At 42.7% G+C, this 15745-nt stretch overlaps 2 protein-coding genes across 3 annotated transcripts in view; both read left to right on the top strand.

Moving 5' to 3' along the window:
* Positions 1–281: 281 nt before the first annotated feature.
* coq8b (coenzyme Q8B) lies at positions 282–7827 on the top strand. Its single transcript, XM_028961951.1, has 15 exons — positions 282–380; positions 740–918; positions 1017–1346; positions 1653–1719; positions 1980–2051; positions 2324–2443; positions 2758–2843; positions 3003–3143; positions 3837–3918; positions 4123–4216; positions 4627–4768; positions 6273–6380; positions 6531–6596; positions 6865–6951; positions 7045–7827. Coding segments are annotated over exons 1-15 (1872 nt in total). The 5' UTR covers positions 282–379; the 3' UTR covers positions 7342–7827.
* Positions 7828–8789: 962 nt separating this feature from the next.
* Positions 8790–15745, top strand: part of numbl (NUMB like endocytic adaptor protein) — a 34013-nt gene continuing 27057 nt past the window's right edge. The window contains exon 1 of one of the 2 annotated variants that reach the window (XM_028961820.1): positions 8790–9066. Coding sequence is in view for 1 of the 2 variants with exons in the window: in XM_028961819.1 (XP_028817652.1) it covers positions 10438–10460 (23 nt within the window). In the remaining variant the exon portion in view is untranslated. Of the gene's footprint in view, positions 9067–10374; positions 10461–15745 lie in introns of those variants that run through there. The other variant, XM_028961819.1, reaches the window with a different exon arrangement.

Below are 15745 nucleotides of genomic sequence, written 5' to 3'. Positions count from 1 at the left end.
ACCCTACATCACACATTTGTTTCATTCTACAAAAAAGCTTTTCTGCCTTCTAATTTAAGTCGACACATTCTATAACAAAAAGTCAGAGTTTATTTATACATAACGCTTATACATAAGAGGATTTAAGGATGGAGCAGGACATTATAGGCCTGTGTAGAACCACCTGCCATACGACTGAGAACGCAGCCGGACGCCTGGGTCGTGTGCACGTTAGTCCCGCCTTTTATTTCATTTCTCGGATTTCCATTTGTTGAAGGCCACGTCTATCAATACAGCGCTTCCGGGTCCCGGGGGCGACAGTCAGAGCTGCTATGCGTGGAAGGACGTCTCACTCGAAAACGTAATATAAAGAACTTGGGTCCGTCTCCAGTACGTAAGCAGTAAGTAGAATTGCTCTCGTCAAAAGTGCGCTAAATACATTAAATACGCTTTTGTGCGGCCAGCGGAAATTGCACAGCGAAGTGTCTGACAAACGTTAGTCAGATTAAACCACCTATTGATGAAGGTGATAATCGTGTCACCCGTGTTGGGTGATTAAACGCTTCTTACGACGTAACAACGGGGTCTCAAGCTTCACGAATCCTTAATGTCGTTTGTACTGCGTAACTTTTGCGTGTCTGCTGTGGAGGTCAAATCCACCCCCCCACCCCAGTAGTAAACTGTCACACGTGTTCAGGCTGCTGAATGTTCAGGTGTCTAAACGTGTTCTTAACCAACTTGTGTCTGATCATTCCTGCAGTGATGCTGGCTGATGTGCTCCATGTTTTGAGGGGTGCCGGAAAAGTGGGTGCTGCCTTTGCCTGTACACAAGGCGAACAGCTGAGGCTGATTGCATGCAACTCTACACTGGGCGCAGGTGTCCAAGCTGCCCAGGATGCGGTGGGGGGCGTAATGGGAACATTCATGGGTGGCACACAGGTATAAACAACCACAGTGGCACAACTTGGTGTAATTGGTGTAAAAGCTACAGTGATGGACAATTTGTCTAAATACAATTTCCCCCCTATTGTCTCCAGCAAGGGAGCAAAATAGATTTCCCTGATGGTGAAGGGTGGGAAGAGATGGAGCAGGACGAGGCGGGCAAATGGGCCATGGCCTCTGAAATGGCTCCTGACATTGAAAAACAGCATAGCCACAGCAGTGTTGACTCCTCATCGGGTCAGAGACCCAGTGGGGCAGGAGCAGCTACCAGGTGGCCTGGTCAGAGTGCACGTTTTCTGCATACCTCCACACCCCTACACCGCGCAAGGTTCGTCCACAACTCTGAGGTTGCCAGGCTAACATCAGAGGACATGAAAAAAGCCAGAGAGACAAGGCAGACCGTCACCAGGCCTGTCAGGCAGAAGGTAAAACGCATGCTGCACAGACCCAGTCATCCAAACAAAATTAAACCATACGAACCAGTCACAACATTTAAATTTCTGACAGAGGAAATTGCTGCTTCTTCAGTGTGATGTGACATAAAAAATGATGCAAAACTCGAATTGTATTGCTGTGGTATTGTCAGTGTTGACTGAGAATTTTCATACTGTTTGACCACTGGGGGGTGCTATTATTTTTATATTTCCATTTTAGGATATTTTGTGGAATTCCTTTTTGGAAACATTTTCAGAAGCTTAGATTAATTTAAACAGTTCTTTGTCTCCTTCCAGTTGAATGATCGTGCCAAAGAGCGGAAGGTACCCGCCACAAGAATTAGCCGACTTGTTAATTTTGGGGGTGAGTTTTTAACTAAACCTTTTGAAAGCAAATACATTTGCAGTAAAGAACCTGTAACAAAATATGAACATTAAAATGGTCAATTCTGTGACTGCAAATTTGTTTTTGCAAAATGAATGTCAATAATTTCTTATAAAATTTTCCCAAAATGTTCATAACCTTGAAGGTTTTAAGAGAGCCTTTCATCAATAAATGTTCTGCAGGTTAGAACCGGAACATTACTTTAGCAATGAGTAATTAAACTCTTGTGAATTCTCAAGGCTTGGCGATAGGGCTCGGTCTTGGAGCCATAGCTGAAGTTGCCAAACAGTCCCTGGGGGGCAAAAGCTCAGGTAAGTGAGTATGGAGAAAGTGCAGTGTAACAGAACTGGAGCTATGCTGGAATAAAATTGAAAAAAATTGTGAGAGGAATGGAAGAGATGAGATTATACAGTAGTCTTTGAAACAGACCTATATAATTCTGGTTGCAATTTTAAAATGATTCATATTTTGTAGATTTGTGCGTATTTGTTTATTGGTATTAAATCACAATTTTCTTTTTTTTTTTGTGTGTGTATGTGTATATATAACTGGACACTTTATGTCCATTGTTACCTCTCGATAGAGGTGCGTGCTGTTCTAGACACACCCCTTTTATCTGAAGCCAATGCTGAGAGAATTGTGGACACGCTTTGCAAAGTGCGAGGAGCTGCACTGAAGATTGGGCAGATGCTGAGCATACAAGGTATAAGCATATATGATGTGCCTTTTAATTGAACACTTTTTTTTTTCTTTTTTTTTTTCTTATTATGATTTCTTCAAAAATGCCTTGAAATACCCACAAAATAGATGCAACTTTTACTTCCATGTCCATTGTTCATGTTTGTCATTACACTGAATTGCTATGAATGTTCTTTTAGTTCCTGAAATACAAGAATGATTACCTCATATGACCTTCAGAATAAAGAATTGAATGCTGTCTATAGGAAATTGACAAGGTGAAGGCCTCAAACAGCTCTTTGTTTTCATGCCATTGACTTTACGTCTCTTCCTGCACAGATAACAGCTTCATCAGTCCCCAGCTGCAGAAGATTTTTGAGCGGGTCAGACAGAGTGCAGACTTTATGCCTGCCTGGCAGATGAATGTGAGTGTTGTCATGTGGCCAGACTGTGGACCGATGGCCAGTTGCATGCTCTGTGTGTGCGAGCTGTATGCACAACTATTGCCCAGCTTTGCTATTTTGTAAGCAGCTGAAATGTTGCTGCTTTTTGTGTATGACTCTGTTAATTTGCTGTCTCTACAGAAAGTGCTTGAGGAGGAGCTTGGCCCCGAATGGAAACAGAAGCTGTTGTCTTTTGAGGAAAAGCCATTTGCTGCTGCGTCTATTGGTCAAGTGCATCATGGAGTCCTTAAGGATGGGAGGGAGGTAGCCATGAAGATTCAGGTAAAGTCTAGGGATAACAGCTAAAAGATTTATCAGCTAATATTCAACCCTCAGTGCTCTAGTGTCTAACCTTTTATTCAGCTAGGATGCATAAAGGAATACATGTTGCCTTAGGAAACTCGAAATACACTGCACAGCTTGACCCATACAGACATTGGTGATCGTATTTTAGTGATTTGCGTGGATTGTCTGCACCCACATATAATCTCACTCAGTGTAGTATTTAACACAGATTGTTTTATTGGGTGAATCACAAGACCAATACTGTGAAGAGATGAGTTGGCCATTCTGGGCTTTGAGTCTGATTTGAGTGCTGAAGCAGTGCAATTATCAAAGCACTTATCTGAATCCTTTTCAGTGCTCTAGGTGCCCTATTGACTTTAATATAGTCTGTAAGTTGGAGTGTCTCTCACAACCATAATGAAGATGATTTTCCAAGCAATTTATAGACTAGTTGAAATCGCATCTGTGATCCTAATTGTATGGTGCAGAGCTAACCCAAATTTGAATGAATACTAGAGCGGTACCCGAAACTATCCACATCTGGATATACTGCTACATCACTGTAGCACCTGGCTGTTTAAGATCCTGAAGAAAAGGTAGTTAATTGGTGACTCCATGGAAACAGCAGGGCTGTAGTCTTTCATGCTCTGTTATTAACTGTGTATCTGGTTTCCTTTTCTTCTCGCCCAGTACCCAGGGGTGGCCCAGAGCATCCACAGTGATATCAACAACCTGATGTCAGTGCTAAAGATGAGCGTGGCCCTACCTCAAGGTAAAATTTTTATTTTAAATAATGACACAAGATATTTTACAAATATAGCTACATTGGTTTTATACAGTCTCATAATATAACCAAAATATGTAAATAATAACTCAAAGACTAATTTGAATATAATACACATCCATGTCTAATACAGGCACTATCTACTGTAAGTTGTTTAAAGGCTTATGTAGCATTCTTGTGGTTTTGTTTCAGGCCTTTTTGCAGACAGTAGTTTAGAGGTCCTTCAGAGGGAGCTTGCATGGGAGTGCGACTACAAGAGAGAGGCAGAGTGTGCCAAGCGCTTCAGGTTTGTTGTGTGTGTGCGTTTTAATGACGTGTTTGTATAGTCTGGTGGGTTTTTTTCGTTGTTTGTTTTTTCTTAAAAAGATGAAATGCTAATGATGAATTTGAATATGAAATTTCTAAATAATGAAACATTAAGGAAAATTTTGATTTTCTTTATGAATAAGTATCCTTAAAAAGCTGTTTAAAATATAGAAAGTGAAAGTTTTTGTCATTTTGAAAAATTGTCTCCTGGAGAAATCCATGATCTGGCAGATGCAAAACTGGGATTTCATTATAGTCACCAGTGATAATTGATATCAAAACATTAGTATTGATTAGTGTTTAAGATACATTTTTTATAGCACTATTACCCACTAGGCCACTACTGCGTGTACATGTCATAATAATATTTCTCCACTTTGTCACCAATAGGGCTCTGCTGGCTGATGACCCATACTTCGTAGTGCCAGAGGTAGTTGATGACTTGACTGCAACCCGGGTTCTCGCCATGGAGCTGGTAAACGGTGTACCGCTGGACCGCTGTGTCGATCTAGACCAGGACACACGCAATCAGGTTTGCAAAAAAAAAAAAAAAAAGAGAGAGAGACCCCTGGCACTCACCCAACACATAATTTTTATATTTTAGGTGGCAACGCGTTAGCAATAGATTAACTCTAAAAGCTATTTAGTTACTAAAAGAAATAAATATGTGAAATAAAGTTGTTAGATAAGAATCACAGCCTATCGCAAAAGAATGTGTGAATATTTTAGCTTTTCTGTGCTATTCTGTTCAGTGCATCACTTAAAAAGAATGATGATTCTGCACAGGTTTTTAAATTTAACTGTGAACATAAGCAATTATACTTTTTGGATGCTCTATAAGTTCACTATTTATTTTAAAGAAGCTGGAATAACCTTTTTTGTTGGTGTTTGGAAGCCAGATGAAGGAAATGTCAGCTACGTTTACATTATGACAGGATCATATTCACATGATTCAAATGATTGTTATTAGGGTTGTTTGATATGGCATGAAATTCATGTTGCAATATAAATTTAGCCATAGAATGTAGACAGTATATAGTGCGGTATACAAAATGTGTAATCCATGGCAGCCCTATAACATCTATAGCTATGGGTGGGTCTCATCCACCCTCCTGCTTTACAGCTGTTTGACTAACCAGGTTTTTGTATGTATCCAAAAAATTATGGCATATGAAGGTTATAATGAATTTGCATCCAAATTATAATTGATCCTGGTTGTAGTTCATTTCATTTATGAACTTAGTCCCTTCTGGAATTTTTTGTCATTTTGACCAATCGCAGCACTTTTTGAGTCATTCAAACATAATCAGTTTTACTTCCATGTTATCGAACATGCAGACATGTGCGACAGGAAAGAGGCTAATTTTTATCCTCAAAAATGTCCCTTTTCCTTACAATGGCTGGTGTGACTAGGCCAATATTCATTGGGATTACCGGGCAGTCGTAAGGACGTAATGACTTTGCTGTGTTGCCTAGGTGAGGGAACACACAACAGAAATGCTGTTCATCGTAGCCTTTATAGGCAAATCGCATGGTGCAGAACATGGATGGTCTAGCTCCAACATCGGAACTCAAGTTCGATGTCAGGGTGAATAGCCACAAAAAAAAAGATCAGCTTCTCAGAAACAATTTATACTAGACAGCCACTGCGCGGCAATTTGCTGATGCCAACGTCACTCTCGCACTTCCCGTTAAATTTTTTTGTACAGCATGCAACATTGTGGTGGAACACAACTGAAAGTAGTCAATTGAAAAATATTTTTCTACGGCAAAAGCAGTCACAGACATGCGTGACCAGCCAGGGCAGATCACCCTGACCGAGTCTCACTTAGTTCAGCAGTTTCACAGCAACCTTCCACAGATAAAAAGAACAACGCAACTTTACAGGAAAGTAAAATTCATGCAAAATACAGACATTTTATGTCGCAACAATCACACAAGTTTATCGCAAACTCCTGGAGGCACTGTGAAACTCTGTAGTCTTATGAAAGCATTATTATGCAGTATCATGACATTCTCCTTTCTCTGCCCCTCAGATATGCTACAACGTTCTCCAGCTCTGCTTAAAGGAATTGTTTGAGTTTCGTTTCATGCAAACCGATCCCAACTGGGCAAACTTTTTCTACAATGCAGAGCAGAACAAGGTGAGAAGACCGCTGGAAAGAAAGAATGTTAAAATTTTTCATTTCATTTTATTCTACAATGTAATTCTCAGTATTCACATATTCGTGTATTTCACTTTAATAAATGCTATTTAATTCTGTTGTGTTTGCATTTCTGTTTCCTTGTAATAGCTGTATCTGTTGGATTTTGGTGCCTGCCGAGATTACCCAGAAAAATTTACAGATGACTATATTGAGGTTAGTACACATTCATGTTCATTTTATAGCTGAACCCAATTGTTGAGGTTTATCTTTGACACTGAATTTTTTCTTAACAAATGAAAATATATTTTGTTTCTCTGAGTTACAGTGGGAAATACATTTAGAAGGGCTTGGTAACAGTTTAAACATGGCCAACATGTGCTGATCGCTTTAAATAAATGAACAGTTTGCAGCTGCATAAAAACATTAGATTGAATTACATTTTTTTTTATGTTTTAACCTAAGAGAGTTTATTGTGTCTTAGGTGGTTCATGCTGCCTCAGTTGGGGACAGGTCCACTGTGCTGAAGAAGTCCAAAGATTTGAAGTTTCTCACTGGGTTTGAAACCAAGGTCAGACACTTCTTTACACTTGGGATTATTTTTTATATATATATTTTCAAACTTTTCACATATTGTGTATTAATTTTTCCTTTTTGACTGTAGGAATTTGAAGATGCTCACGTGGAGGCAGTGATGATCCTGGGTGAGGCTTTTTCCTCTCCGGAACCCTTTGACTTTGGGACACAGAGCACCACTCATCGTATCCACAACCTGGTCCCTATCATGCTGCGGCACCGGCTCACACCACCCCCTGAGGAGAGCTATTCCCTCCACCGCAAGATGGCTGGCTCCTTCCTCATCTGCTCCAAACTTCACGCTCGCATCCCCTGCCAGAACATGTTCCACGACATTTACAACGCCTACAACCAACGACGTCTGGAACGTGTTGCTAGGCCTTGAAATGTGTTGGCCTGTGGATGGATGAGCTGGTCTAGTTGTTTGTGTGGGTGACTGTGTGTGAATGAGAATTTGGATTAATGCGTGTATAAATGCGCTGGTCTACACAGACCTGCTTCGTTCTCCCAGTCACTAGCCCTGCTTTGTTGGACTGCTTTAATCATCACCCAGACTGAAACAAAAACAATTATGAAGCAAGGACTTCCTTCTGAAGTGAACGGATCATCAGAGAAAGGAATAATGTTTTTCACCTCTGTTTTGTACTATGCTTGTACTCTGTGAAAATTTATTTATTCATATTGCAAATGTGTTTGCGGTGGGCTGCAAAAAATACCTTATTGGCTTGTGGTGATGTGGTCCAACATATTTGTTGAAGAAGATCTTGTCAAAGATGTCTATATTAAATGCACACTACATCATTAATGCTGATGTAGCCTAAATATTATATTACTTCCATGTTGAATAAATGTGACTTTCTGTTGCTTAAGAGCTATTCATTTATTTATTCTGGCTTGGAATATATGGCTTCTATAATTACTAACCAGTGCAAAAATACAAAATGTATGCTGACAATCTGCAGCAATAATAATTCTGCAATGGCACTTACCGGATAGGAAAGCAAACTTTTTATTATCCTGAGTACCAAATACAGAATCAAGCCATTATCCCAACCACAGATTAATGTCCTCACCCATTAGAAATCCACCTGGCCTGCTGTTTAGTGTGCATAACCTTTTTTTGTGTAATCTGTGACTATACATCATATTATTGTCTCATAAACTGTTCATACATTTATTGTGTATTAGATAAGATATTTCATATGCAGTTTGTATGCATTTTTGGGAAACACTTTTTATTCCTGCCTATGACTTTGTGGTCTTCAGGTTTATGGGTGAGTGTGTTACCCACTAGGCTACTACCACCCCTTCCATGGTTAAGATAAGGTAAGATGATCCTTTATTAGTCCCACATGTGGGAAATTTACATTGCCACGGCAGGAAATGGATAGTACAGGATAAGAGCAGCAAAAGACAATAGCACAGACACTACATCGACTGTATAATATAAAAGTTCACTGTACAAATAAGCAAACAAGTAGTCTTAGAATAGCAAAATAAAACAGTGATTGTGAGTTGTAAAAATAAAAAGTATGTCAGTATATATAAAATGTATATTTTAACCAAGCTAGATTGTAATTTGTTGGTTTAAATACACATTTAGATGCATCTGGTGAATACAGTTTATTCTACACGTTAGGCGTTTCCAGTAATGCGGCCGTACAGTGTTTCACCGCAAGACGGCGGTCGTCTGACGACTTTCATTAAACATCAACAGAAAGGAAATTAGCGCGGACGGGGGAGGGCCTCTGGGCAACCGACCAATAGGATTTGTCGGAGGGCGGGGCCAGTGGGCGGATCCGCGGGAGTAGGCAAAGCGCTGCGCCAGTGGCCGCTCAGTGAATAACAAAAGCGCAAAGATCACGCAAAATTGCTAAAAAAAAAAAATCATTCTCCTATATTATTATTATTATTATTTTTAGTATTCTTTTTTTAAATTTACTTTGCGCAGGGTGGATTGTACATTTAAAGCACTCGCACCCAGGGCAGCCGCCTTGCGCAGGCTTTCTGCACGCTCTCCCCTCTGAAGAGAAATCATAATTCTCGTCCACGTTCTGTCTGGATTTTACACAAAAGGCGCCGCGGACCGTGCAGCCCGCCGTTCTCGTCGGTGAGTCGTTTGTCCACATTTCTCTCTCTCTCTCTCGTTCTCTTTACTTGTCCGCTGCGGCGACGTCGGTCCGGCTCGTCTTCTGGCGACGGCGGACACAAAAAGCTCCCAGGGTGTCGCACGAAGGGCGCCTTCGGTTTATGGAGGAATCGGGAGCTACCCCAAGGTCGCACGTGGTCGAAAGGCTTGTAGATGCAGGGTTCGCGGGTAATATACGGCCGGCGACCGTGAAAATGTGAACGGCGCGTCGCACACCGCGGCACCCAGCATCCCCATCCGTCGTCCATGCAGGCCTGGCTTACGTATGAAATCTTAACGCAGAAGAAAAGAGAAAACACACAACAATCCGCGACTTGCATCGATACGCGAATAAACGCACGCCACCCAATATTCGCCGGGAACGTTTCCCCCCTTTTTTCCCTCCGCCCTTCGTGGTTCCGATGCGTTCGGAACACTCGGCCGACTTCCCGTGATTGCAGGTCCGCGTCTTGGCGTGTGCGTTTCAAAAACGCGCCCTGAGTTTTAATACGCTGCGTGGCTTCATTCGAACTAGTGCACAGACGCACGCACACACGCACACACACACACACACACACACACACAGACATGCCAGTTTTTTTTATCAATGACTCGTGCAGTGCAGCATTTCTGCCGGGTTTCCCCTTTCTGACACATGCATACACGGTGTGTTTTTATTCTTGTACCGGGGTAATGAATGCGCACGAATACATTAAAATCCGAGATCCAGGGACGGTCTCGAGGTCTTGACCGCGCTCCCTATTCTCGCAAATGGCCTGAGACCTACGCGTTCCTCCGGGACAGTTGTGGGAATTTTTTTGTTACCAGGAATCATCACAGCCGTCACAGAAAATGACTTGACTTGGAAGAATTCGACAGTGAAAGAAAACACCTTTGTCCCAACGCAATTGTAATTATTTATAGCCCGTTGCCACATATTATAAAATATTTTAATTGCACAGTGACAGTGTCATAGAGTGAGTATGACACACTTATATGTGCTTTATGATAATAATAAAAAAAAAAGGTTTGGATTGGCAGTCAGTAGGTGTGGCGCGTGAGGACTGTAAGTCATCTCTGGTTATACAGTATAGTAGCGGAGAGGGAGGAGACCCGCCCAGAAGTCCAGTCGTTTGCCAAATTTGCCAACTGTGTCGGCTGCTGGCTGGTGGAGTTTTTTCTTTTTCTTTTTTGGAGGACTCTGATAGGAGGAGTGCTAAAAGTTGGCACACTTTTTTTTTTCTTCATCCAGATGGACCCGCGTAATGGCTGAGCAGCTGGGACTTGAAGAAGTGGTCAGAGGTCAAACTGGGATTGCCAGGCAGCATGTCGACAGAGAGCGATATGAGTTAGATGGGCTCTTCTCAATATTTCCGGTGTGATATGTGATACTATGTTTGATGAAACCACACTTCATTCCTGCCTGGCATTCTGATTGGTTGAGGGGAAACCTAGAATAATATAATTCGGCTTTATCAATGTGAGAAACCTCTGTTACCTACATGTCCAGAGCCTATATGTAGCAACAACTACAAGTCATAGATGACAATATCTTTAATGTTGAAGCTGATAAATATGCACATAACTTTTTGTGTAATTGCCCAATTTTTGTGTGTACCAGCATGTTATTTAACCTTAGCTGATGCAGTGAACACCTTCTCATTTCTAAAAATGTCCTTAAGACAAATCTTACGGTCAGAGAAAAGATGTCACTGTATTTCAGGGTCAAATTATTGCACTGCATCAAGTACATAAAAAAAAACTAATGAGATCACTGAAATGACGAAAATTGGGTTAACAGCCGGAATGATTGTCGAGAACTTTCATATCAGTGGAGAAAATGTGGTCAGAAGTAATCTTGCTCGACTGTGATTCAAGTCAAATCATAGAAAATGTACGGTTCAACTCTCAGCTACGTTTAATAGTGAAAGTAAAAGCATTTTCACATATGCTGTGGTACGAGAACATAGAGGTGACAAGTGACCATAAGAAAGATGGTTTCCGTTTGCTAGGACACACCAACATTGGACTGTGGAGTCCAGATTTTCCATGTTCCAGTCATGGGAGCATCAGGTGAAGATGCACCCATCATGCATTGTCAGTCAGGTCTGGGTGAAATTACGGTTCAGGAAAAGTCGGCTGAATACCCAAATATGCTAAATTCCACAGGCCTGTTTCAAGATAACGATGCTAGAACCGGGCTCTAGCGATGAAGGAATGGTTCATGGAGCATGGGACATAATTTTCACATGTGGATTTGTTATCTTGACCTCATTGACAATGTTTGGGATGTGCTGAAAATCTCACTGGAAAAATTCATACAACCCTGGGTCGAAATAAATGCTGTGGCGTTGCATAAATCTGTCAAAACAATGTCATGGTGAATGCATGCTGCAGTCCAAGCTGATAGAGGATAGTGTATATCCATACGTGTGTGTATCGTAATACGGCCCTACACTTTTTATTTGACATAACTCCAAAATTCAGGACGTGTCCATATTTGAAGCGTGTTTTGAAATGCTAGATACTCGATACACGCTATTTAAAACGGGCGGCGGTGAAAATCCTGTATCCAGCCGTTTTTCATGCTTCAGGGACGGCTGTTGTGATAGACCGATCAAATGTAGGCATTTCATTGTGTGCTTGACACCTTCTGCAGTACTTATGCACGTGTTCGAACGACATATAGTAGAGCTCCCTCCCTTATGGTTCGCAATGTGTTCTCTGCCATACAGAGTATCTCAAAAATAGATAACCTGGTGCATTTTCTTTCGCTGAGTGAAATCGGAACGCTTTGAGACTGTCAGGTACGTCTCTAGAATAGAATGCGGGTTTTTTTGGCATACTTAAACAGCGAGTTATAATCGTTTGCCATAACTGGAAAATTAAAAAATTCTTTCCTTTCCCTTAAAGCTCCCCAGATAGGGCTTCAGTCTTTGGAAATGATTACATCAAAGTGTGCATAGCTTTGAACTGCAAATTGACCTTGTCCTTTGCGATTTGCATCGCCGGCATCAGGGTTATATGTCGTGTCCACACATGTTGAAATAAATAATTGTGCTCAGTTGTGCTCACAGTTATCTTCATAATCAAAAGTCACACTGTGCGCACGCTGACACAGAACTTGCATCGTTGTTGACATGGAAAACAGGCTGTTATCTGCGATTTCTTTGCTCTTTGTATATAGACAAAGGGGTACTAGATAGGCGATAGGTTGCACGTCTCGAATTTTGTACAGAAACATCACCAACAGCCCACTGTTATTGTACGTCTATAGAAATCTAGACCCCTGTAAATACCACTTTACTTATTCTCGATTTTTTTTGCACATTCTACAATTAGAAAATGCATGCTGGAGGTTTGAACCTGAGCCTTTGAGTTTGCATCTGACAGAAAACTAATGTCATGCATTTGACCACATTGCACTTCAGGCCTGTTCCAGGGCAACGTTGAGCTGCCATGGTGCTGATTGGAGAGCCCGGGCGATGGGCGTCTTCGCGCCGCTGGGGCGCAGCAGGTTTTCCGTCACGCGAGTCCGAGGCCGCGTCCGTGTGCTGTGTTTGAAGTGGCGTGCGCGTCCGAGAAGAGGCCGCCGAACACTGGAGCCCACTGAGCCTCCCGAAGCAGCCGCCCGAGCGCGAGCACAGAGCGCGCCATTCAGCTTGGCTTTGTCCGGGGCAGCGAAGGACGGACGCGGGTGAGGAGTGGCTCGGGGGGTGTAGGCAAGTGGGCTCGGAGGCTTAGTGCTGGAATGGAAAGGCTCTTTTTTTTTTTTTCGATGGGGAGGGAGGAACGGATGGAAGCGGACCAGGCGGATGGGGGAGGTTGTGTGTACGCGTGACTCTGTAAGCCTCAGAGGGCTTCTGTGCTTGGTGAGGCTGTAATTTGTCGGATGCTGTGATTAAAAAATGAGGGAGGAAAACGCTCCGGTGGGGCTTGCGCCGCTAATCACACTCGCGATGTTTCGCTCAATGTCCTTGTCCACGTTTTTTTATCTGAACGCCTTAAGTTTCCAGCTGTTGCCCAGATGTGGAGGAGTGCCCAGCTGTTTCCAGAAGAAGGAGGAGTTGGAAAAAAAGGGCCACAGAAATAGCACAGCGATTGTTGTTTGCATTTAACAACGACAGTAAGAATTTAGCAGATAGAATTTAGCCCAAACAAGCCGGATGTTTTCCTGTTGTCAGGGCAAGTGGGGTCAGGGTTGTAAAAGAAGTCTATTTTAAAAAATGTTTGGCACGGATGATCTGTTCTTCCCAAAGTCCTATAAGGATCTAAGACCCCATTTGGACTGGGTCATCGGAACAAGAACCAGCTCTGTTGTGATCTTTTTTTTTAAATCAGCTGCATACACAGAACTGTTGCATCATACTCAGTGATGTTAGCAGTTAGAAGTTATCCACGATAAATTAATCAGCCTGGAAGAATTTGGCATAGGAATAGGCCTGAGTCTATTCCACCCATGACCTGTCTAATTTTTAATCATTGCTGCATTAGCATCACTGGCATTTGGCATCATTTGGCATTTTGGTCAAATCCCTTATTGACTGTCTTGGTCTAACAACCTCAACTTCAACCTCTCAGAATATAAATGTGTTATTTAGAAGACCAGGAGTGCATAGTATTACTAACTTAAAACGTTAACTTATGCCAGAAAACATTTTTAGCATTAATGTACCACAATAAGATACGCTAGCTAGTTCATCTAACCACAGTAAGATGCTGAAAGAGTGGAAAATTGAGGTGTGTTAAAGTATTTTTTATTTTTACCAATCGCAACAAACGAGCACGGCCACAGTGGACAATGTAATTATTGCCCGTTTAGCGAGCAACGAGGAGGTAAAATGTCAACAGACTCTAAAGTGCCTGACATGAGTAGATTATCCTGCTTATACTAAGGTCACTTGTCGAAAAAAGGCCATTCGCTTCTTTTTCCGTTGGATATTTTTTTGATGTGACTGCGTGATTTTTGGGGGCGGTGGCGGCCTAGTGGGTAAGGAAGCGGACCTGAAATCGGAAGGTTGCCGGTTCGAATCCCAAACCGCCATGGTGCCATTAAGGTGCCGCTGGGCCACCATAACCACCCATAGGCAGTAGTGTGTTGCAGTCAGAATGACAACTCAAATTTTGTGTTTGGCATGTGTTGGTTTGGAACAGAGTGGTACAACCAGAGTGGCATGGTTGTAAGTGTCAGTGGTGGCCTAGCGGTTAAGGAATCAGCCCCGTAATCAGAATGTTGCCGGTTCGAATCCCGATCCGCCAAGGTGCCACTGAGGTGCCACTGAGCAAAGCACCGTCCCCACACACTGCTCCCCGGGCGCCTGTCATGGCTGCCCACTGCTCACTCAGGGTGATGGGTTAAATGCAGAGGACAAATTTCACTGTGTGCACCGTGTGCTGTGCTGCTGTGTATCACATGTGACAATCACTTCACTTCACTAAGTGAGGATTTGACACTTGTGACATTACGGTATTGGGGGTCAAGAAGGCAAAAGGAAATCTTTCGATCCATGTCAGCACCCATATCCTTCTGGGAAAGACCAACAGCTTTAATTTGTCATGCTTCATTTTGATTTTATAGATGTAGCGTCTCAGATTTCATCATGTACGTGTATGCGATAGATGCAGTGGGTTGGCGCCCTGGTCTGGGCGAGTCCCAGCCCTGTGTCCACCGTGCCCAGTGTCCTGGAATGGGTTCTGGTGGCCGTGACCCTGAGGAGGACTATGGGTGGCTATGGAAAGTGAGTGAAAGTGTATGCAATGGCTGGTTAAACTCAACTGTTGTGTTTACATTCATGTGCATCTGGAATCCACGGGTTAAACAGGAGGAGTTTCCATCTGTGCTTTTGCTATCCATCTCTTACTGGGCTCTGCTTTTTTCAGGGTGAAGGGGAAGCTGCTACTGTGCAGGGTGAAAAGTGTGATGAAATGAATAATTTTAATATTTTTTAGGACAACGGAGAGTATAGCAGTGGAAAGAGCATCAGATCCAAACCGTATTGCTCTCTACTTAGTTCATCGCCAGCCCTGTCTACCTCACTGTTCTCAATCAATATCATGAAAGGAGGAACCCTCGTGTGACAATGTCTCGTTCCCTCCTGTCTTTTTTTTTTCTGTCCCTCATGCTACCTCGCTCTACCCTTTCACTGTGTCATCAGCCTGAAAGAGGCTAGGAAGAGAAGGGATTAAATTGCAGGAAGAGAGGCAGGGGGCAAGTGTGTTGGAAGCTGAGCAGGTGATGACAGCTTCCATGTAAAAGGAGGACAATGCTGAGGCCAAACAGCACTTTGTCTGTAGCTGGTAAATGGGGCGGGGGTGGTCCGATAGTTTCTTGCTTTTCTTCTCGACAGACAGACACCTCCCACCAAGGCCCGGATGCTTCGTAACAGATCTTAAGCCATCTGCAGCCTCTCTCCGGCTGTTAAATGGATCATTATCATTCAGTGGAAAATTAGGAGCGTGGGGCCTCATCAGCACCATACGTACTGTAGGAGCCTGGGACGTCAGGCTAGATTTATATTTGATGGCTTAGATTAGCTGCCTAGAGGCCCGATGCCTATTTGTCTGTGGTCAGATAAGAAAATGCGCTTTGTTAAGCAAACAAGGCCGCGCGCGGGCTTATCTCTCCCTATCGCTGCCTGCTTGCATGTTGCTGAGTCGCCCT

This window comes from Denticeps clupeoides, chromosome 19 (genome assembly GCF_900700375.1).
Source record: "Denticeps clupeoides chromosome 19, fDenClu1.1, whole genome shotgun sequence".
NCBI lineage: Eukaryota > Metazoa > Chordata > Actinopteri > Clupeiformes > Denticipitidae > Denticeps > Denticeps clupeoides.
This window is presented reverse-complemented; position numbering and strand designations above follow the sequence as displayed.